The 23,228-nt window shown below is 56.4% G+C and overlaps 1 protein-coding gene across 1 annotated transcript in view; it reads right to left on the bottom strand.

Annotated features, from left to right (window-relative positions):
- The window catches only part of SHANK3 (SH3 and multiple ankyrin repeat domains 3), a 235,853-nt gene that overhangs the window by 66,469 nt on the left and 146,156 nt on the right, over nucleotides 1-23,228 (bottom strand). Inside the window, 1 exon segment of the mRNA XM_064142320.1 lies at nucleotides 3,168-3,250. Coding sequence (XP_063998390.1) covers nucleotides 3,168-3,250 — 83 coding nt within the window.

The raw sequence follows: 23,228 nt of genomic DNA, 5'->3' as shown, positions 1-23,228 counted from the left end.
GGGGTGGCCCTCAGCTGTCAAAGCAGCTGCCCAGGAGGCAGCCAGGTCCAGCAGGAGGTGAGAAAGACCTTGGCCACGGCCTGAGGCTCTGAAGATGAGGAGGGAGGCTCAGGGTCTCTGTGTGTCCAGTTGTAGGGTAATAGAGTGGGTTGGGTTGGAAGGGACCTCCAAAGCTCATCCAGTCCAACCCTCTGCAGCCAGCAGGGACATCCTCCACTACAGCAGGTTGTTCACAGCCTTGTCCTGCTTGACCTTGAATATGTCCAGGGATGAGGCCTCAGCTACCTCCCTGGGAAGCATGATCCAATGTTCCACCATCCTCCCGGGGGAAGCCTTTGTGCTCCACAAACAGGAGCATCACCACCACCCACCAGTGCTGCCCTCCTGTGCCCTGAGTGGGACAGGAGAAGGTTCAGTGAGAGTCCTGATGGTTGAGGAGGACCCAGTTGGGCAGAGACAGCCATAAAATGGTAAGGGGGTTGGAGATCATGGAGTCCACCATTCCATGATTTCCACAACAGGTATAAGAGATGCAAACGTGGTCCACCAAGCCACAGGCAGCCCTCTGCACATCGACCTGCTATTGTGAGAAGGGAAATTAATGTTCTCCAGAGCCACCTGACACCCAGGCCACCAAGAAAAGCTGTCCAGCCTCCAGAGGTGGCTCAGAGAAACCCCCTGGGAGCCTGCAGATGCTGCAAGGACCCTCAGCAGCCAAGGAGAGGCTGTTGGAATGGAGACAGCAAACCAATAGCATGTTCATAGAACCACAGACTCAACCAGGCTCAAAGAGACCTCCAAGCTCATCCAGGCCATCACCCAGCCCTGGCCAATCTACTAGACCATGGCATTAAGTGCCTCAGCCAGGCTTTGCTTCAACACCTCCAGGCACGGCAACTCCACCACCTCCCTGGGCAGCCCATTCCAATGCCAATCACTCTCTCTGCCAACAACTTCCTCCTAACATCCAGCCTAGACCTCCACTGATTGCACAACTTGAGACTGTGTCCCCTTGTTCTGTTGCTGGTTGCCTGGCAGAAGAGACCAACCCCACCTGGCTACAGCCTCCCTTCAGGGAGTTGTAGACAGCAATGAGCTCTGCCCTGAGCCTCCTCTTCTGCAGGCTGCACACCCCCAGCTCCCTCAGCCTCTGCTTTTGGTGCTGGCGATCAGGTCTGGACCCAAGCTGAGGGACAGCCCTGACACCAGCTCTACCGAGGGACTCTAGACACCATCTTCTGAAGGCTGGAGGCTGTCTATCTCCAGAACCTGCACCATCTGTAAGGTGTTGCCAGGGCCTGGAGGATACAGGAAGAAGAAAACAACCTCAGGAGATGAAGATGGAGTGAAGGTTGCAGCAGAGGAGGCCACCAGCTCTCTATCACTACTGCCTGAGGTGCCAGCACCTGGTCTCTCCCAACCCAATCCATTCTATGGGTCTACAACCCTCTGCAGACCCCACAACCTCTGCAGGACCCTCTGGGCACAACCCCATCAGCCAGACCCAGCTCCTTCACCACCTCACCTCAGCTCCTTCACCACCTCACCCCAGGTTCCTCACCATCTCATCCAAGGATCCTCATGACTTCACCTCAACCCTTTCACCATCTCACCCCAGGTCCTCTCCTCCAGCCCCAGCAGAGAAAGGGACACATGGAGCCTGCAAACCTTAGGAGAGCAAACCAATGATGCTCAATGAAGCCCAGGCCAGAGCAGTGCCCAGTGATGCCCAAACCAGCCTGTTGCCTGGCAGCGGTGGCAGCAGGCAGGGCAGAGGTGGAAAGAGCCCAGGCTGGGTTTGGGCCGTACCCAGGGCTCCATGGAGGTACTAAGGTATTGAGAGCTGTGCCTGGGACTCCAGGGTTGTGTCCAGGACCCCAGGACTGTGCCAAAGTCTCCAGGACTGTGCCATAGCCTCCAGGACCGTGCCCAGGGCTCCAGGGCTGTGCCAAAGCCACCAGGGTTGTGCCCAGGGTTCTAGGGCTGTGCCAAAGCCACCAGGGTTCTAGGGCTGTGCACCAGGCACAGGCGTGGAAGGAGCTGCAGGACACAGCTCCTGGTTCACCTTCATGGTGGAGCCCAGCAGGGCTGGCAGCAGATGGACCCCAAGGTGGCACAGCCAGAGCAGAGTGAGATTCTTCAGGCACAGAGATAAAAATGCCAGGCAGTACCTAGGCACTGCCCCCTAGGCTCACAGCTGCAGCTAATGACCAGCAGCTGCTCCTCACGTGTTCAGAAAGGCAGAGGTGAGAAGGTCCTAGAGATGGACATCCAAAGATGGACAGACACCTCCAGAGCCCAGGAGGAGCTGGAGATGCTCATCTGCCACCGATGGCATTTCATGGACCATGCACATGAGCAGAACTGAGCTGCACCAGATGAGGGGAGGAGTCCCTGAGGAGACCCCAAAGCTGAGGTGAGAAGGTCCTAGAAATGGACACCTCCAAAGCCCAGAGCCCAGGAGGAGCTGGAGATACACCTCCCACCCAGCAGCCTTTTCTGAACCATGCACACGAGCAGGGCTGAGCTGCAGCAGAGAAGGTCCCCAAGGAGACTCCAAAGCAGAGGGATCTTAGGAGACCCCAAATCAGAGGTGAGAAGGTCCTACAGATGGACACATCCAAGCCCCAGAACCACCCCAGGAGGAGCTGCCACAGACAGCTTTCCATGAACCATGCACATGAGCAGTGCTGAGCTGCACCACAGGAGGTAAAGGGTCCCTGAGAAGACCCCCAAAGCAGGGGGGATCTGAGAAGACCTCAAAGCAGAGGTGAGAAGGTCCTAGAGACAGACACCTCCAAGCCCCAGAGCCACCCCAGGAGGAGCTACCACCGACAGCATTCCATGAACCATGCACATGAGCAGAGCTGAGCAGCACCAGAGGAGGTAAAGGGTCCCTGAGGAGACCCCCCCAAAGCAGGGGACATCTGAGAAGACCTCAAAGCAGAGGTGAGCAGGTCCTAGAGACAGACATCTCCAAGCCCCAGAGCCACCCCAGGAGGAGCTACCACCGACAGCAGTCCACAAACCACACACACGAGAGAAGGTTCCCCAAGGAGACCCCCACAGCAACGCTGCTGGGCACAGGCAGGTCAAGGAGGTGCTGGGCAGCATGCAACAGGAGAAGCAGCCGTGTCCGAGCCCACCCCCCGCAGAGGCTGCCTTACCTTTGGCCCCTCGCAGCACGAACCCGAAGCCCTCATGCTCCCTCTTCTGCAGCACGGCCGTCTTCTCCTCGATGATGTAGTCACTGGGCAGGAAAGAGCACAAGAGAAGGATGCTGGGGTTAGAGCTCAGCACCATGCTGCCCACCGGGGGTGGCCTCGCTGCCCGGTCACAAGGAGACCTCTTCTCATCCACCGTCTCATCTCAGCAAGGAGCTGGGCACCAGCTGCTTCCCCCCTCCGCCCCCTGCTTCCCTTGCCCAGAGTCAGGAGATCACACAAAAGAAGATGATGAAGATGAAAGCTCCTCTGCTTGAGGGGGGGGTGTGGGTGGAGGAAGGACCTGCTGCCTGGGCTACCCTTCTGCCCACCGTCCCCCTCCGCAGGCACCTGCACTGGCATGCAGGAGGGCTGGTGGAACCCCACAGGGGGCTCCCCTTTAAATGATGCCCTGAGAGCAGCAGCAGCAGCAGGTACAGGGGGCACGGGGTGGGGTGGCACCACCGGCCAGCAGCTCCCCAGCTTCCCGGGGCTGGAGGAGGACAGGAGCGCAGCCTCCTGCACACGGGCGAGGTCTCGGCAGGCAGGCAAGCAGCAGAGTTGAGATCCTGGTGCTGGGGGCTCCTTTGGAGATGCCCCCTCCAGCTGGTTGCTAAGAGACGGGGCTGGCACTAGCGAGGGGTGGAGGGTGGGGGGGGTGCCAGGCATTGTCCTACTTTAAGGAGGCTGCTCCCCGGCCCTCCAGTCCAGAAGCAGGGGCACAATCCAGCGCTGGAGACGCGGGGTGGGAGAAGCAGCTCCAGAGGGACGCGGCCACCAAGGACCCTCGCAGCGAAGCAGCTCCAGCGCGGCGGCGGCGTGCGGGGAAGGGGGGGAGGGGGCTGGGAGGGGGCTTCTGGCAGCGAGGAGCAGCGGCAGCAGCCGAGGCGCAGCCCTGCAGAGCCCTCCCAGCTGAGCTGCAGGGCTGACATCAGAGCAGAATTAATCAGGGACCTCCTCGGCACGGCGGGGAAGGGGCTTCCGACGCCCAGCACCCGGCGAGGGCGGCGGCGTGGGACGGACCTGGACCGGGGTGGGGGCAGCTAGAGAGAAGCGGGGGTGGGCTCGCAGCCAGCACACAGAGCCTGGGGGGGCAAGGGGGTGGGGAAGTGCACCCGGTGATGATGGAGTTAACCCAACAGTGAAGAGGTTAACCTAAGCATGATGGATTTCAACTGAGAGTGATGGGGTTCAGCACCCAGCCACGATGGAGTTAACCCAGCAGTGATGGGGCTGAGCCAGCAGTGAAAGGGTCAATCTAACCGCGATGGATTGCACCTGACAGTGATGGGGTTCATCTAACAATGAAGGGGTTCAGCCAGCAGTGATGGGGCTAAGCCAGCAGTGAAAGGGTCAATCTAACCGCGATGGATTGCACCTGACAGCGATGGGGTTCATCTAACAATGAAGGGGTTCAGCCAGCAGTGATGGGGCTAAGCCAGCAGTGAAAGGGTCAATCTAACCACGATGGATTGCACCTGACAGTGATGGGGTTCATCTAACAATGAAGGGGTTCAGCCAGCAGTGATGGGGCTAAGCCAGCAGTGAAAGGGTCAATCTAACCGCGATGGATTGCACCTGACAGTGATGGGGTTCATCTAACAGTAAAGGGGTTCACCCAGCAGTGATGTGCTAAGCCAGCAGTGAGAGGGTTAATTTAGCCATGATGGATTTCACCTGACAGTGATGGGGTTCATCTAACAATGAAGGGGTTCAGCCAGCAGTGATGGGGCTAAGCCAGCAGTGAGAGGGTTAATCTAACCACGATGGATTGCACCTGACAGTGATGGGGTTCATCTAACAATGAAGGGGTTCAGCCAGCAGTGATGGGGCTAAGCCAGCAGTGAGAGGGTTAATCTAACCACGATGGATTGCACCTGACAGTGATGGGGTTCATCTAACAATGAAGGGGTTCAGCCAGCAGTGATGGGGCTAAGCCAGCAGTGAAAGGGTTAATCTAACCACGATGGATTGCAGCTGACAGTGATGGGGTTCATCTAACGGTGAAGGAGTTCACCCAGCCACGATGGAGTTAACCCAGCAGTGATGGGGCTAAGCCAGCAGTGAGAGGGTTAATTTAGCCATGATGGATTGCACCTGACAGTGATGGGGTTCATCTAACAATGGAGGGGTTAAGCTCATCACGATGGATTTAGCCCAGCAGAGATGGGGTAACCCTGCAGTGATGGGGTTAAGCCAGCAGTGAAGGGGTTAATCCAACTGTGACTGATTTAACCCAGTGATGATGGAGTTCCTCTAACAATAAAGGGGTTAATCCAACCACGATGCAGTTAACCCAGCAATGATGGAGGTAGCCCAGCAGTGATGGAGTTGAGACAGTAGTGAAGGGGTTAAACTAAGCATGATGGATTTAAGACAAGGATGGCTGAGTTAACCCAAGGATGATGGAATTAACCCAACAGTGAAGGGGCTAATCTAACAATGAATGGGTTCATTCAACCACGATGGAGTTAGCCCAGCAATGACAGGGTTAATCCAACCACGATGGAGATAACTCAGTCATGATGGGGCTCATCTAACAAGGGGTTCATCTAACCAGGATGGAGTCAACCAAGTGATGATGGAGTCAACCTGACAGTGAAGGGGTTAATCTAACAATGAAAGGGTTAAACCAACCACAGTGGAGTTAACCCAGCAGTGATGGAGTTAATAGAATCTAACCCAGTGATGATGGGGTTAATCCAACAATGAAGGGGACAATCCAACCACGAAGGAGCTGGCCCAGTAATGAAGGAGTTAACCCAACGACCACAGAGTTAATACCAAGGGGGTGAAGATGAACATGGGGTTAACTTAACAATGAAGGGGTTAATCCAAGCAGGATGGGGTTAACCTCTTGGAGATAACCCAACAAGGATGGGGTTAATCCAACCACGACTAAGCCCTGGGAGATAACCCAAGTCTGAAGAAGTTAATCCAGTGAGGATGGAGTTAAGCCCTGGGAGATAACCCAGGGCTGAAGGAGTTAACCAGCGAGGATGGAGTTAAACCCTGGTTGATAACCCACGGCTGAAGAAGTTAATCCAGCGAGGATGGAGTTAAACCCTGGGAGATAACCCAGGGCTGAAGGAGTTAATCCAGCGAGGATGGAGTTAAACCCTGGGACATAACCCAGGGCTGAAGGAGTTAATCCAGCGAGGATGGAGTTAAACCCTGGGACATAACCCAGGGCTGAAGGAGTTAATCCAGCGAGGATGGAGTTAAACCCTGGGAGATAACCCAGGGCTGAAGGAGTTAATCCAGCGAGGATGGAGTTAACCCAACCGCGGTGGAGATGGTGGGAAGCACCCAGCCGACAGGAACAAAGACCTGCACAGCTCCTCGCTGCAAGGAGCAGGTAGAACGGTGGAGGAGGAGGAGAAGGAGGAGGAGGAGGAGGAGAAAGAGGAGGAGGATGAAAAAGGAGGAGGCGGAGGAGGCGGCAGTGGCACACGGCAGATGGGTTGGCACACTGCGGTATGAGGGGCTCCAACATGCGCGGTGCCACCACTGCAGGCAGGTCCACGCCCCATCGGCAAACGTGGCCGTGGCCGTGGCCATGGCCGTGGGGAGTGGGGGTTCAGATTGCACCCCTGGCCCCCGTGTCTGACCGCCAAGACCACCCTGCAGGGCCAGGGAGGGGGCAGGTGTCTCATGCTGGGCTCATGAAGCTGCTGCCTGGACTGTGGTGGCAACACAGGTTGGTGTCTGAGCTTCCAGCAGCCTTGGGCTGGCAGTGCCAGGGCAGGGGACACCTCTGTACCCCAGCAGCCAGCATTGGGCAGTGCCACACTTAGCCCTGAATCCCAGCATGGTGTGGTGGGGAGGGATCTCTGGAGCTCATTCAGTCCAACCCCCCTGCTCCACCAGGGGCACCCACAGCAGCTTGCCCAGGGTCACAGTGGCCAGGTGGGCTTGGAAGCTCTCCAGACAAGGAGACTCCACAACCTCTCTGAGCAGCCTGCTCCAGGCCTCCAGCACCCTCACAGCCAACAAGTTGCTCCTGATGGAACCTCCTGGCTGCCACTTGGTGCCCACTGTCCCTTGGCCTGGCACTGAGCACCACTGAGAAGATCCAAGCCTCATCCTCTCGCCCCCCAGAGGTCTTTCATCTCTCACTGAGCATTGCTCGGATGCCCTCTGGGGCTGCTCAAGTCCCTCAGCCTCTCCTCACAGAGATGCAGGCAGCACCTTCTCTTTGTGCAGGTGTTCCCTGACCCTGCCACGGACACCACACCATCTGCAAGTCGGTCAGAAACCTTCCTTGGCTCTCCAGATCAAGAGGAGGCCATCACCAAAGTTCATCCACAACAACAGCTGCAGCCACCCAGGCAGGTACCCACACAGACACCACCCATGGTCTGACACCAGAGCCAGGCCTGGATTCACTCATGAGACACTGCATGCCCACAAAAGCAGAGGCATCACACACCAAAGGGTGTAGGCATAGACAAACTTCTACCACGTTTCCAAGGAGGTCCTTCAGTCACCCCTTGGTGTCACATCTCCAACAGGTTGTCCAGAAGCAGAGCTGGTGGTGCACCTCTTCCTCACCGTGCCTAGAACATCCTCTCTGCAACAAAACCTTCTCTGCCCAGCGTGGAGGGTCCTGCTGCAGACAGCCATCGCTGCCATGACCAGATACAACCCTCCTGCCCACGTCACCACAGCCTGGCAGCCTCCACCGCAACCAGGCAACCCCAACCAGAGACTGGCAACCCCAACCAGAGACAGGCAACCTCATCCAGAGCCTGGCGACCCCAACCAGAGACAGGCAACCTCATCCAGAGCCTGGCGACCCCAACCAGAGACAGGCAACCTCATCCAGAGCCTGGCGACCCCAACCAGAGACAGGCAACCTCATCCAGAGCCTGGCGACCCCAACCAGAGACAGGCAACCTCATCCAGAGCCTGGTGACCCCAACCAGAGACAGGCAACCTCATCCAGAGCCTGGCAACCCCAACCAGAGCGTGGCAACCCTAACCAGAGACAGGCAACCTCATCCAGAGCCTGGCAACCCCAACCAGAGACAGGCAACCTCATCCAGAGCCTGGCGACCCCAACCAGAGCGTGGCAACCCTAACCAGAGACAGGCAACCTCATCCAGAGCCTGGCAACCCCAACCAGAGACAGGCAACCTCATCCAGAGCCTGGCGACCCCAACCAGAGACAGGCAACCTCATCCAGAGCCTGGCAACCCCAACCAGAGACAGGCAACCTCATCCAGAGCCTGGCAACCCCAACCAGAGACAGGCAACCCCAACCAGAGACAGGCAACCTCATCCAGAGCCTGGCAACCCCAACCAGAGCGTGGCAACCCCAACCAGAGACAGGCAACCTCATCCAGAGACAGGTGACCCCAACCAGAGCGTGGGGACCTCAACCAGAGCCTGGCAACCCCAACCAGAGACAGGCAACCTCATCCAGAGACAGGTGACCCCAACCAGAGCGTGGGGACCTCAACCAGAGACTGGCAACCCCAACCAGAGCGTGGTGACCTCAACCAGAGACAGGTGATCCCAACCAGAGCCTGGCAACCCCAACCAGAGACAGGCAACCTCAACCAGAGCCTGGCAACCCCAACCAGAGACAGGCAACCTCAACCAGAGACAGGCAACCCCAACCAGAGCCTGGCAACACCAACCAGAGACAGGTAACCTCAACCAGAGCCTGGCAACCCCATCCAGAGCCTGGCAACCCTAGCCAGAGCCAGACCTCAGTCACAGCCTGGCAACCTCAAACATGAGACCTGAACCACAGCCAGGCAACCTCCATCAGAACCAAGCAACCCCAACCAGAGCCAGACCTCAGTCACAGCCTGGCAACCTCAACTAGAGCCTGGCAACCTCATTCAGAGCCAGACCTCAACCACAGCCAGGCAACCTCCAGAAGAACCAAGCAACGCCAACCAGAGCCTGGCAACCCCAACCAGAGCCTGGCAACCTCATCCAGAGCCAGACTTCAACCCCAGCCAGGCAACCTCAACCAGAGCCAGGCAACCTCAACCACAACGAAGACCTCAAACACAGCCAGGCAACCTCACCCACATCCAGGGAACCTCAAACCATTATTCCTGCATCAAAGCACTTGAGGATGCCCCATCTCTGGAGATGTCCAAGGCCAGGCTGGATGGGGCTTTGAGCAATCTGCTCTAGCAGAAAGTGGCCTTGACTATGGCAGCAAGGTTGGAACTTGCAAAGTCCCTTCCCACCCAACCATTCCTTATCTTGTCTGAACTATGGCTTATCAGGCAGGACAGGAGTTGCACCATTTCACATCCACATGGATGTCCTTCCTTTTCCATCAGTCCTCTGTAGGTGACCTGTGCCACTCTTAACCCCAAGAGGATGGGGCCAGACTCTTCAGTGGTGCCCAGTGTCAGGCCAAGGGGCAAGGGACACCAAGTGGCAGCCAGGAGGTTCCAGCAGGAGCAATTTGTGGGCTGTGCAGGTGCTGGAGGCCTGGAGCAGGCTGCCCAGTTTGGTTGTGGAGTCTCCTTGTCTGGAGAGCTTCCAAGCCCACCTGGCCACTGTGACCCTGGGTAAGCTGCTGTGGGTGCCCCTGGTGGAGCAGAGGGGTTGGACTGGATGAGCTCCAGAGGTCCCTTCCTATTCCACATGTGATTCTATGACATGAACAGGAGAGCTGTCTAAAACCTACACCCTCCTTCTGGAGAGGTAAGACCTGGAAGCCTCCTGCTGGAGCACTCAGACCTAGAATCCTCCTGGAGAGCTAAAACTTGGAACCCTCCTGGAGAGCTAAGAACTTGGAATTCTCCTTCTCCAAGTCCTGGAACCCTCCTTCTGGAGACAAGATCCTGGAATTCTCCTTCTCCAAGACCTGGATCCCTCCTTCTGGAGAGCTAAGACCCAGAATTCTCCTCCTAGACCTGGAACCCTCCTTCTGGAGAGCTAAGACCCAGAATTCTCCTTCTCCAAGACCTGTAAGCCTCCTTCTGCCCCACCTCAAGCTGCAGGAGCCCTGAGATTCAGCTGGTTAAAAATGGAGGTGCATGGAAAGAGCTCCTCCAAGCCAGCAAGGGACTCTGGGCTCCTTTTTAGCCTCAATGGAGAAGCTGTTGAGTGAAGTCAATGGAGCTGTGATTCATCTGGAGCTGGCCGCCCACCTCCTGTCAGCTGAGTGGCACCTCTGGCTCCAGTGACTTCACACAGCTGCACCCAGCTCTGCTGAGCTCAGACACCTACATGGTAGACACCTACAAAGGCAGTGACGTGGAGAACATCGCCCAAGTTAGGTAATGCTTCCATGCTCGCCCAGTGTTCACCTCCACACTTCCAGAAGGATGCGAGTCAGGAGGAAGCAGCCCAAGGAGGCCATCAGGAAGATCACAGATCCAAAGAATGGCTTAGGTTGGAAGTGATCTTCAAGATCATCCAGTCCCAACCCCCATGTCACAGGCAGGGACACCTCCCACTAGCTCAGGTTGCTGAAGGCTTCATCCAACCTGGTCTTGAACACCTCCAGGGAGGGGATCACAGAATCAGGGGTCTCAGCAGAGAGGATAGTGGGGGAGAATCACTTCCCTCACCCTGCTGGCCACACTTCTCCTGATGCAGCCCAGGCTCTGCTTGGCTCTCTGGGCTGCAAGTGCACACTGCTGGCTCATGTTGAGTTTCTCATCCAGCAGCACCCCCAAGTCCATCTCCTCAGAGCTGCTCTCCAGCCACTCACTGCCCAGCCTGCATTTGTGCTTGGCATTGCCTCGACCCAGATGCAGATATCCATGACCTCCCTGGACCACCTCATCTAGGCAAACTTGTCCTAGCAGAGGGGGTTGGACTAGATACCTCCAGAAGTCACTTCCAACCTCTAGATTCTGTGATGTCAATGTCTTTCTTCTACTGAACCCAGGAGTCAAGGTTTGGCCTCAGCAGTGCTGAGGGCCAAGGGCCAAGCCCTGCCCTGGTCCTGCTGGTCATGTTTTTCTCACTTCACAGAGCAGAGGAAATTCACCTTTGGGCCCCTCACTCCAAAAAGAGCTGGAGTGGGTCCAGAGAAGAGAAATGAAAAGCTGAGGAAGGGTCTGGAAAAGGAGGAGAAGGCTCTGGAGAAATTGTGAGGAGTAGCTGAGGGACCTGGGGCTATTGAGCAGCCCCAGAGGGCATCTAAGAAATGCTCAGTAAGAGATAAAGGACTTGTGGGGAGCAACAGGATAAGGCTTGGATCTTCTCAGTGGTGCCCAGTGTCAGGACAAGGGGCAATGGGCACCAAGTAGAAGCCAGGAGGTTCCAGCAGGAGCAGCCTGTGGGCTGTGAGGGTGCTGAAGGCCTGGAGCAGGCTGCTCAGAGAGGTTGTGGAGTCTCCTCGTCTGGAGAGCTTCCAAGCCCACCTGGCCACTGTGACCCTCGGCAAGCTGCTGTGGGTGCCCCTGGTGGAGCCGGAGGATTGGACTGGATGAGCTCCAGGGATGGGAGCTGCTGGGATGGTTCTGGGATCAAGCCAAGAAAGGTCATCAAGAGAACAAGAAGTCTAAGCAGGTGCAGGACCTGCTTTGCCTGGGAGAGCTGCTGAGACCATGCTGTGAGCACCCAGAAGCAGCTGGGTTGATGAAAAGATGCCAGCCAGAGCTGCAGAGCAGCAGAGAAGATGATGGCAGGCAGAGAGTGGTGCTCAAGGGCACAATGTCCACCTGGAGACCAGTGCCAAAGGACATCCCTCAGGGGTCAGTGCTGGCACCAGAGCTGTTTAACATCTTTGGCAGTGACATGGACAGAGGAATCAGTGCACCCTCAGCAAGTGTGCAGGTGGCACCAAGCAATGTGGCACAGTCAACCTGCTAGAGGGCAGAGATCCATCCAGAGGGACCTGGCCCAAGCCAACCTCATGATATTCAACAAGGCCAAGTGTAAGGTCACCACCAGGCTGAGGAGATCCCTGAGGAGCTGCAGAAGGACCTCAGAACATCAGATGGAGACAAACTGATGCAGGTGGGACAGAAGAATTCTCTGTTCAGACACAGTCATGGGCACTGAGCTGAGCTTCAGCACCAGGAGGAAGAACCTGAGGGTGGGAGACAGACAATGAAAGGTCTCCACAGTCATAGAAGCAGTTGGGTTGGAAGGGACCTTCAAAGGTCATCCAGTCCAACTCCTCTGCAGTCAGCAGGGACATCCTCCATGAGAGCAGGATGCTTACAGCCTTGTCAAGCCTGACCTTGGATATCTCTAGGGATGGACCCGTGACTACCTTTCTGGTGACCTGTTGGCAGTGTTCCACCACCCTCGTGGTGAAGAACATCCTTGTCATGCCCAACCTAAACCTCCCCTGCTCCAGTTTCAAGCCATTGCCCCTTGTCCTACCACAAATCCTTCTAAACAGTCCCCTCCTCAGCCTTCCTCTAGGTCCTTTTCAGGTCCTGAAAGGCCACCACAAGATCTGCCTGGAGCCTTCTCTTCTCCAGGCTGAACACTTCCAGCTCTCTCAGCCTGGCCTTACAGCAGAGTGCTTCCAGCCCTCCCAGCCTCCTCTGGACCCTCTCCATCAGGTCCATGTCCTGCCTGTGCTGAGGGCTCCAGGCCTGGATGCAGCACTGCAGGTGGGGTCTCAGCAAAGCAGAGCAGAGCGGCAGAATCTCCTCTCTCCATCTCTGGCCATGCTGCTTTGGATGTGTCCCAGGCTGTCTGGGCTGCAAGTGCCCATTGCTGGCTCCTGTCCAGCTTCTCACTCAGCCAGGTCCATAACTGCCTGAGTGTCCTCACCAGCTCCAGTCCATCTCTCCAGCAGCTCACCAGCAGTTCTGGAAGCTCTCCGGGAGCAGGGTGCACAGGGACAACTTCCCATGCCAGCATCTCTTGTCAACACCTGGCTCATGAGGTGACTCAGAAGGGACCTTTACGATGTCCTGGGGATGTCATGAGCAGCTGTGCCCAGCTCCAGTCACCAGTGTGCCCTGGACAGGACCCCCACCATCACCACCAGCTCTGAGTCAGGTCTCCTGACTGCACACACTGGACCCTTCCTGTGACCTCTGCACCTAGGGAGGTCCCAGGAGCTGAGGCAGGATGGGACAGGAGGTCACCTTCTCCAGAGGAACTGCCACGGGGCTGTGCACAGGGAGTTCTAGCTCCTGCTGAGCAGCTCATAGCTGCTGCTCCTCATCCCACCAGGGAGCACAGAGAACTGGGGAGGACACAGCTAGGACAGCTGACTCCAACTCTTTACATCCTGAAGTCACAGCCTGGGTTGGCTTGAAAGAACCTTTCAAACTCATCCAGTCCAACCCCCTGCACTCAGCAGGGATATGCTCATCCAACCTGGCCTTGAACACCTCCAGGGAGGAACCTTTAGAGCTCAGTATAGAATCATAAACTGGTTTGGGCTGAAGGGACCTTTAAAGCCCATCATAAAACCATCACAGAGTGGTCTGGCTGGGAAGGAAGGGACCTTCAAAGCTCATCCAGTGCACAACCCCCTGCACTCAGCAGGGACATTCCCAACCACAGCAGATTGCTCACAGACCCAAATCACCTCACCTGGGATGGTTCCAGGCATGAGACATCTCCCTCCTCTCTGGGCAGCCTGGCACAGGCTCTCACCACCCGCAGGGGCAAACATTTCTCCCTCCTCTCCACTCTGAAGCTCTCTTTCAGTTCCAAACCATCATCTCTGGTCCTGGCACAACAGTCCCTGCTCAAAACTCTGTCCCCAGCTTTCATACAACCTGACCTTGAACCCCTCCAGGGAGGGACCTTTAAAGCACATCATAAGAGTCATAAACTGTTTTGGGCTGAAGGGACCTTTAAAGCCCATCATAAAACCATCACAGAGTGGTCTGGCTGGGAAGGAAGGGACCTTCAAAGCTCATCCAGTGCACAACCCCCTGCACTCAGCAGGGACATTCCCAACCACACCAAGTTGCTCACAGACCCAAATCACCTCACCTGGGATGGTTCCAGGCATGAGACATCTCCCTCCTCTCTGGGCAGCCTGGCACAGGCTCTCACCACCCGCAGGGGCAAACATTTCTCCCTCCTCCACACTCTGAGGCTCTCTCTCAGTTCCAAACCATCACCTCTGGTGCTGGCACAACAGGCCCTGCTCAAAACACTGTCCCCAGCTCAAAACTCAGCCCTCAGAACTGAAAGGCCACCAGAAGGTCTCTCTGGAGCCTTCTCTTCCCCAGGTTGAACAACCCCAACTCTCCCAGCCTGGCCTCACAGCAGAGGGCTTCCAGCCCTGCCATCATTGCTGTGGCCTCCTCTGGCCCTGCTCCAACAGCTCCAAGCCTCTGCTGTGCTGAGGACTCCAGAGCTGGAGCTTTGGAATCCTCAAACCTCAGAGCCTATCTCTGCCACCCTCCTGCTGCAGGTTCTGATGCCTCCTCACACTGGTCACATCCAGTTGGGACCATTTATGGAGCTTTTGAGGAGCTCACAACATTTCTTGGTCTCACAAATTGACCTCTCAATGTTTGGTTTGGTTTTTTTCCCCCTGCTGCCCTTCCCAACCCACTTCATATCTTCAGCCTCCCCTGAAGCTCAGCAGCAGAAATGCCATCACTGAATCACTTGCAAGGTGACAACTGCTGAGCTTCATTTGCATCTGGCTGCTTCTGTTGATCCCACCTCATCCCTTTGTGTGAGCAATCACCATTGTTCCCCCTGCACCTTCTTCCTTGCCTACTCATCATTCCATGAAGCTCTGGCAGATCTTCCTCAGCCACCTCTTCTCCTCCCACCCCCGAGCTGAACTGCTCCAGCCCCTTTAATGAGAAGAAGGCCAAGGTTTGGAGCATGCTTTGGGTCACCAGAGGTTTGGAGCAAGCTTTGGGCCCTGCTGGCTGCTGTTGAAGCTGTTCTGGAGTCTTCTCATTCGGTCCCTGCGCGCCAGGGACCGTCCAAGGATGCATCTGCACAGAAGCCTAAGGCTATTTTTAGGAGGCTTTGCCACTTCTTTCCCATCTCCTCACGTCCTCCACCACGTGTCATCAGCTGCTGCCCTGCTGATGCTTGCTGAGAACAAGCCACGTGGCTCCAGGAACCTCTCCCAGCCAGAGCCCTGCAGGATCCCAGCAGCAAGCAGGTAGAGTTGTTTGGGTCGCAAAAGCTCATCCAAGCCCAACCATCCACCCAGCACCACCCATGGCTACCAAACCATGGCCCAAAGTGATTCTTGAACACCTCTCAGGCCCTCAGCTGGAGATACCAGGAGAATTTTAGTCTCAGATGAGGTGCTGAGGGACCGACAGCTCAGCCAGTTGTCACTTCTTTCAACTTCTGGCTTCCTGCCTTCTTGCCCACAGGGGGAGGGTTGGAACTGGATGACCTTGAAGGTTCCCTTCCAACCCAAACTGTTCCACGACTCTAATGGTTGTGCTCCATAACCTGACCAAGACTTCTTGCAAATATCCCTGCAGGAAACAGGACTCAAGGATCACATCTCCTGACAAAGACCAAGGCTGGTGGACATCATCCACCCTCTCCCCCCCCACCAGCTCTTTGCTGCAGCATTTCACCTCCAGTGGCATCCCAGCAGTGAGTTCTCTGAGCCCTGATGGTTCTCTCTGACATCAATGGTTCTAGGACTCAAAGAACGAGCAGATGGAAGACCCCCTAACTTCTCTGCTCCCTGGATGGACTTTTCAGGTGGCTTCTCAGGACCTCCTCCCTAAAGTGCTCATCAGTTCTCCAGGATGTTCATTAAGAGAGGAGAATAAAAAGGCTACAAAGAACAGTCCCCAAAGCTCCTTTCATGGTTACTTAAGGCTCTGAAAGCTGGAGATGACCCTTGGGCACTTCTCACCAGCTCCTGCTGGCTGTGCTCTCCTCCATCAGCTCATCACATCAGCACTGGTCCTACTGTTTCTCCAAAACAAGCTCCAGAGCTTTCCCACTTCTGAAATGCTCCACTGCAGGAGGGCTGAGTGGTCCAGCACAGGACTCCAGCACAAGACCCACCAAGGGAGAGCAAGAGCATGGTGGAGGAGTCTCTGTCCCTGGAGATGGGGTCAGAGAACGTGCAGCCATGGCGGTGTTGGGGGGCAGGCTGCACTGCATCATCTCTACTCTGCCCTGCTGAGACCTCATCTTGAGTACTGTGCTCAGTTTTGGGCTGTTGAAGAGGGACAGGGATCTGCTGGGAGGGCTATGAGGATGGTTAGGGGACAGGAGGGCATGGCTGATGAGGAGAGGCTGAGGGATCTGGGGCTGCTTAGTCTGGAGAAGAGAAGACTTAGAGGGGATTGGATAAATGTTTATAAGTATCTGAGGGCTGCCCAGGAGTGGGGGACAGGCTCTGCTCACTGCTCCCTGGGATGGGACAAGGAGCAATGGGTGTAAGTTGCAGCAAAAGAGGTTCTGCCTCAACACAAGAGGGAACTTCTTTACTGTAAGAGTCACAGAGCACTGGAACAGGCTCCCCAGAGTGGCTGTGGAGTCTCCTTCTCTGGAGCCTTTCCAGGCCTGTCTGGATGTGTTCCTCTGTGATCTGTGTTAGATAGGATTGTCCTGCTCTGGCAGGGGGTTGGACTCGATGATCTCCTTGGGTTCCTTCCAACCCCTAACATCCTGTGAGCCTGTGACCTTAGAGAGCTTTTCCAAACATCTCATGTTCTTAGAAGACCTCTAAGCTGATCACAGCTCTCTATGACAGAAGGAAGTGATCTCAGAAGACACCAAAGGCTCTTGAAGGCTGTTCTGAAGGCATCTTGATGTGACAGGGAAGCCTCTCCAGGAAATCTCATCTCATCTCTCTCTCCACCTCTGTTGCTATGGAGATGAAGGTTGCACCACCCCAGTGCAAGCCACCTTCTCCCACCCCAAATGGGCTTGCTGCTGCAATCCCCACTCCCTGCAGCACACCAGAAGCTGGGACCTCTGCAGATCAGCTGCTGCCACCTGACACAATTCATGTGCCCAAGACTCATCTGCCACCTTCTCCATCTCTAAGCATCAAAGTCCTGTTGCAGGGGTGGGTTCGGTGCCCTGCTATAGGACATCTCTCACCTTCTCCCCTGCTCCTGCTGAGCCCTGCCTGGAGCTCAGCTTCTTCTGAGCTTGCAGAGAGGAGGTTAGAAGAAGCTGGTAGGACATCCAGCTCCCTACCTGCTGCTGGCCTCCTGGATGGTAACTCAACACCTGGGAAGGTCCCAGCAGCTTAGCCAGATGACACCAGTCCTACACCAACAGAGCTGGAGATTGCTGGGGCAAGACCAGCCCAGAAAGCAGCTGCAGGATGGAGAAGACCAAAGGAAGGCATCCCAGAGGCTCCCTGCCATGAAACAGCTGGAGAAAACCCAGAGTGGCTCCTTGGTCCTGGCTGGAAGAGCAGGAATCAGCTCTGCTTGTGTGCCCCCACCACCCACATGGACCTGGCACACACAGCCCTGGGACAGCAGAGTGCAGAGGAGGTGCTCCATGGGAGACCTCAGTGGCCAGTGTAGGCAGAGATGTTGGGACTGATGAGGGAGGACCAGCTCTGACCACGCTGCCAGGAGGGGTGACCCCTGGACAGGACCTAGGTAAGGGTCTCCCATCACAGACTGTTTTGGGCTGAAGAAACCTTCAAAGGTCACCCAATCCAACCCCCCTGCAGCCAGCAGGGACATCTGCAACTAGAGCAGGGTAAGATGGTGAACATCTCCATGCTACCTGCAGCTACTGCACAGGAGAGAGAAGACTCTGGGAGGGGCAGAGGAGTGGGTCAAGAGGCAAAGGACACAAACTGAAGCCCAAGAAATCCCCAGGAGATTGCAGAATCTTCACCAGTGACACTGATGAGGAAGCAGAGTCTGCTCAGAAGCTTGGATGATGACACCAAACTGGGAGGATGGGCTCAGACACCTGGAGGCTGTGTGACCATCCAGGGAGACCTGGACAGACTGAGAGCTGGGCACAGAGGAACCAAATGAGCTTCAACAAGGACAAGTGCAGAGTCCTGCACCTGGGGAGGAACAACAAACTGCACCAGTACAGGCTGGGAGGTGATCTGCTGGAGAGCAGCCCTGTGCAGGGGCACCTGGGAGTGCTGGTGGACAAGAAGCTATCCATGGCACAGCAATGTGCCCTGGTGGCCAAGCAGGCCAATGGGATCCTGGGGGAGGGCATTAAGTGGACTGTGGCCAGCAGATCGAGGGAGGTTCTCCTCCCCCTCTACTCTGCCCTGCTGAGAACACTGCATTCAGTTTTGGGCTCCCCAGTTCAGGAGGGACAGGGAGCTACAGGGCAGAGCCCAAGGGAGGGCTGTGAGGATGATGAAGGGGCTGGAGCACTGCCCTGTGAGGAGAGGCTGAGGGACCTGGGGCTGTTTGGTCTGGTGAAGAGAAGACTTCAAGGGGATCTAATCAGTGTTCATAAATATCTGAGGGCTGGGGGTGAAGAGGGAGGGGACAAATTTTTCTCAGCTGTGCCCTGGGATAGGACAAGAGGCAATGGATGGAAACCAAAGGAAGCTCCAGATCAACTTAGTGCCATGGTCTAGTTGATTGGACAGGGCTGGGTGCTAGGTTGGACTGGATGATCTCGGAGGTCTCTTCCAACCTGCTTGATTCTATGAACACGAGGAATAACTTCTTGACTGTAAGTGTCACAGAGCACTGGAACAGGCTGCCCAGAGAGATTGTGGAGTCTTCTCCTCTGGAGACTTTCAAGCCCTGTCTGGATGCCCTTCCTGTGTGACCTGAGCTAGATTCTATGGTCCTGCCCTGGCAGGGAGGTTGGACTCCATGATCTGTGGAGGTCCCTTCCAACCCCTAACATCCTGTGATCCTGTGAATCCCAGAATGGGTTAGAAAGGACCTTCAAGATCATCCAGTTCCAACCTCTGTCACAGGCAAGGCCACCTCCCACTGGACCAGGTTGTTGAAGGTCCCTACAAAAAAGCCTTCCTCACCTGGAAATAAAGGCTGGGACCTGGGGCCAAAGGGGCTGGGGGACCTCCAACCTTGCAGATGTGCAAAGTAACCTCACCACTCAAGACCAGGCTGGATGGGGCCTTGAGGAACCTGCTCTAGTGGGAGGTGTCCCTAACCCACAGCAGGGGGTTGGACCTGGATGACCCTAAAGGTCCCTTCCAACCCAACCCATCCCACAAATCTCCGACTCTTAGTTGGGGCTCTGCTGTGAGTCATGCCCAGGAAGCTCTGAAGGCCCCTCCTGACCTACACTGTCCTCTAATTCTCCAGTGCCAACACGTTTGGGTCACAGGGTCCAGCAGCAGCAATCCCCTGCACAGAAGCTCCTTCAGCGTTGTCCTGAGGGAGGCCCATCCAGATGGCCTCTGTGCTCTCCAGGCTCTAATCCCTGCCCCTGCTCTGCTAATCCCCCTGGTTAAATCCTGGTCAAAATTAATCCCCAGGCTCCAAGCCTGCCCCTTCCAGCTGTGCCATGTAGGACATCAGCTCCTTGTTCTGTGGAGCTCACATCCAGCCCCTTCCATCTCTGCACAGATTCCCCCTCAGATTGCCTCCTGCTCATTCCTTCAGGATCAGTGCTGGGATCAGTCTTGTTCAACATCTTTGTGGGTGCCATGGACAGAGGCACTGAGTGCAGCCTCAGCAAGTTTGCTGATGACACCAAGCTGTGTGGTGCAGCAGACAGGCTGGAGGGCAGGGATCCATCCAGAGGGACCTGGACGGGCTGGAGAGGTGGGCACAAGCCAACCTCAGGAGGTTCAAACAGACCAAGTGCAAGGTCCTGGAGCTGGGTTGAGGCAATGCCAAGCACAAATCCAGGCTGGGCAGTGAGTGGCTGGAGAGCAGCCCTGAGGAGAGGGACTTGGGGGTGCTGGTGGAATAGAAGCTCAACATGAGCCAGCAGTGTGCACTTGCAGCCCAGAGAGCCAAGCAGATCCTGGGCTGCAGCAGGAGAAGTGTGGCCAGCAGGGCCAGGGAGGTGATTCTCCCCCTCTACTGCGCCCTGCTGAGACCCCACCTGGAGTGCTGCATCCAGTTCTGGAGCCACTGTGACAAGAGGGATGTGGAGATGCTGGAGTGTGTCCAGAGAAGGGCCACAAGGATGCTCAGAGGGCTGCAGCAGCTCTGCTATGAGGACAGACTGAAAGAGTTGGGGCTGTTCAGTCTGGAGAAGAGGAGGCTCCCAGGTGACCTTCTTGTGGCCTTCCAGGATCTGAAAGGGGCCTACAGAAAAGCTGGGGAGGGACTTTTTAGGCTGTCAGGGAGTGACAGGACTGGGGGGAATGGAGCAAAGCTGGAGGTGGGGAGGTTCAGAGTGGATGTGAGGAGGAAGTTGTTGAGCATGAGCATGGTGAGAGCCTGGCATGGGTTGCCCAGGGAGGTGCTTGAGGCCCCATGGCTGGAGGTGTTTAAGGCCAGGCTGGCTGAGGCTGTGGGCAGCCTGCTCTAGGGTAGGGTGTCCCTGGGCATGGCAGGGGGGTTGGAACTGGCTGATCCTTGTGGTCCCTTCCAACCCTGACTGATTCTGTGACTCTTCTATGATTCATCAGAAGCAGCTCAGGTCTCCCTCCCTCGGTCCTGGTTTCAAGGCCAGGTTGGGTTTTGCTGAGCCCTGTCCACTGCTCTTCATCGTTGGAGGTCTGAGGAAGGCTTGGTCTGGGTTGAATCCTGGAATGGGGCAGGTTGGAAAGGACCTTAAAGATCATCCAGTTCCACCCCTGTGCTGTGAGCAGTGAGACCTTCCACTAGACCAGTTGCTCAAGGCCTCAACCAGCCTGACCTTCAGCACCTCCAGGGAGGGACCTTTAGAGCTCATCATGAGTCATAAACTGGTTTGGGCTGAAGGGACCTTTAAAACCCATCATAAAACCATCACAGAGTGGTCTGGCTGGGAAGGAAGGGACCTTCAAAGCTCATCCAGTGCACAACCCCCTGCACTCAGCAGGGACATTCCCAGCAAGAGCAGGTTGCTCACAGACCCAAATCACCTCACCTGGGAGGGTTCCAGGCATGAGACATCTCCCTCCTCTCTGGGCAGCCTGGCACAGGCTCTCACCACCCACAGGGGCAAACATTTCTCCCTCCTCTCCACTCTGAAGCTCTCTTTCAGTTCCAAACCATCACCTCTGGTGCTGGCACAACAGGCCCTGCTCAAAACACTGTCCCCAGCTCAAAACTCAGCCCTCAGAACTGAAAGGCCACCAGAAGGTCTCTCTGGAGCCTTCTCTTCTCCAGGCTCAACACCCCCAACTCTCCCAGCCTGGCCTCACAGCAGAGGGCTTCCAGCCCTGCCAGCATTGCTGTGGCCTCCTCTGGCCCTGCTCCAACAGCTCCAAGCCTCTGCTGTGCTGAGGACTCCAGAGCTGGCCCCAGCACTGCATGCGGGGTCTCATCAGAGGGGCAATGTCCCCTCCCTCCACCTGCTGTCCACACTGCTGGGGACCAGCCCAGGACACAAGTGGGAGGTCATGGCACCAGCTGATACCTCCAAGCCAGCAGGGAGATGTGGGGAGGGCCCCAGGAAGTCTCCCACCCTCTCTCAAAGCAGAGCTCATCACCTACTGGTGAGGAGACAGCACCAGAGGCTGACTCCCCAGCAGAGGACACCTTGACCCAGCCACACTCTCAGATCACCTCCTCCATGCCCATCTCTTTCCACCTCATCTCCCCAACCCCGTGTCCATTGCAAGTCCTGCCCAGCCCTGCAGCTCAGCTGGCTGGAGGCCGCTCCTGAGGCTGGCATCCATCCGCACCCACAGCTGCCTCACAGCCTCCTCCTGCACTATGAAGACCTTCCCCAGCAGGCTGAAGCTGCCCCTCAAGCACTGTCGTTATGGTAATCCTCTCCCCCAGCTGAGGCCTCCAGTGAAGGCAGAGCTGATGGGAGAAGAACTCTCCTGCCAATCATGCTCGTGGATCTCCTGCAGTCACCTGACAGCTCCTGGCTGCTTCTCTTCTGCTCTCAAGGAAGCCATGGCTCACAGGAGTCAGCTTTTGGAAAACAGAGAGGGGAGGGAAACCCATTTTCCTGATCCCATTTATCTAGAGGATACTGAACCCAGCAGGTGACTCCTCCTGAGCATCACCCCACGCCTACAAGCTGCCTGCTATGGGTGCCAAACTCCATCTCCATCCCAGCACAGCCCATAAAATGACCCCTTCCCAACCCAACTGCCCCACAGTCAGGGTCACCAGCACCACATCCCTGCATCAGTGCCAGCCATCTCCTGAGCTCCAGCAAACAGGCCAGAGGAGATCCCACTGAGAAGGTGTTCCCATGGCCTCTGCCACAAGGTGACAAAGAATCATTGAACCACAGAATGGTTTTGGTTGGAGAGGATCTTTAGAACTTAGAGAGCTGGCAGAGGAGGTGCTCAGAGCTGTGGGCAAGAGGTGGGGCTGAAGGCAGGGCCATATTGGGAGGGGGAAAGTCTCTTCTGGACCCAGGCAACAGGTCATGGAATCATTTAGGTTGGAGAAGACCTTTAAGATCAAGTCCAACTCTTCCCCCAGCACTGCCAGGGCACCACCAATCCATGGCCCTCAGCACCACAGCTCCATGGCTTTGAAACCCCTCCAGGGATGGGGACTCCCACACTGCCCTGGGCAGCCTCAGCCAGGCCTGGGCAACCCTCAAGGGGCAGAAATTGTTCCTCATGGCCAACCTGAACCTCCCCTGGGACAACCTGAGGCCCTTTCCTGCTGAGCACAGAAGGTTCCAGTACTGCAGGTTGTAAAGCAAGAGCACCTCACAGTGTTGCTGCTGCTGCTGTGTGGCACCTCCTGTGTGCCAAGGCAACAGAGCTCAGCAGGCATCACTCCTCAGCCCACCTCGGTGCCATCCCACCCACCAGTGCTTCTGCTGCTCAAGGAGTGCAACTGTGACTCATCCACCAACTTCTACCTAGCTCCTGCCCTTTAAGACCAAGAGCAACCAGCACAGAGCTTCTGGAGGCTTCCCGAAGCATTTGGGCCATGGTGGACAGCCCTGAGCCCCACCAGCCCCAAGGCTCAGCCCTGAGCCCCACCAGCCCCAAGGCTCAGCCTGAGCCCCACCAGCCCCTAGGCTCAGCCCTGAGCCTCACCAGCCCAGCTCCCTGAGCTAAGCAGTCAGCCCTGAGCCTCACCCCAGCCCACCAGCTCAGCCCTGAGC

This window comes from Pogoniulus pusillus, chromosome 4, assembly GCF_015220805.1.
Source record: "Pogoniulus pusillus isolate bPogPus1 chromosome 4, bPogPus1.pri, whole genome shotgun sequence".
Taxonomy (NCBI): Eukaryota; Metazoa; Chordata; class Aves; order Piciformes; family Lybiidae; genus Pogoniulus; species Pogoniulus pusillus.
This window is presented reverse-complemented; position numbering and strand designations above follow the sequence as displayed.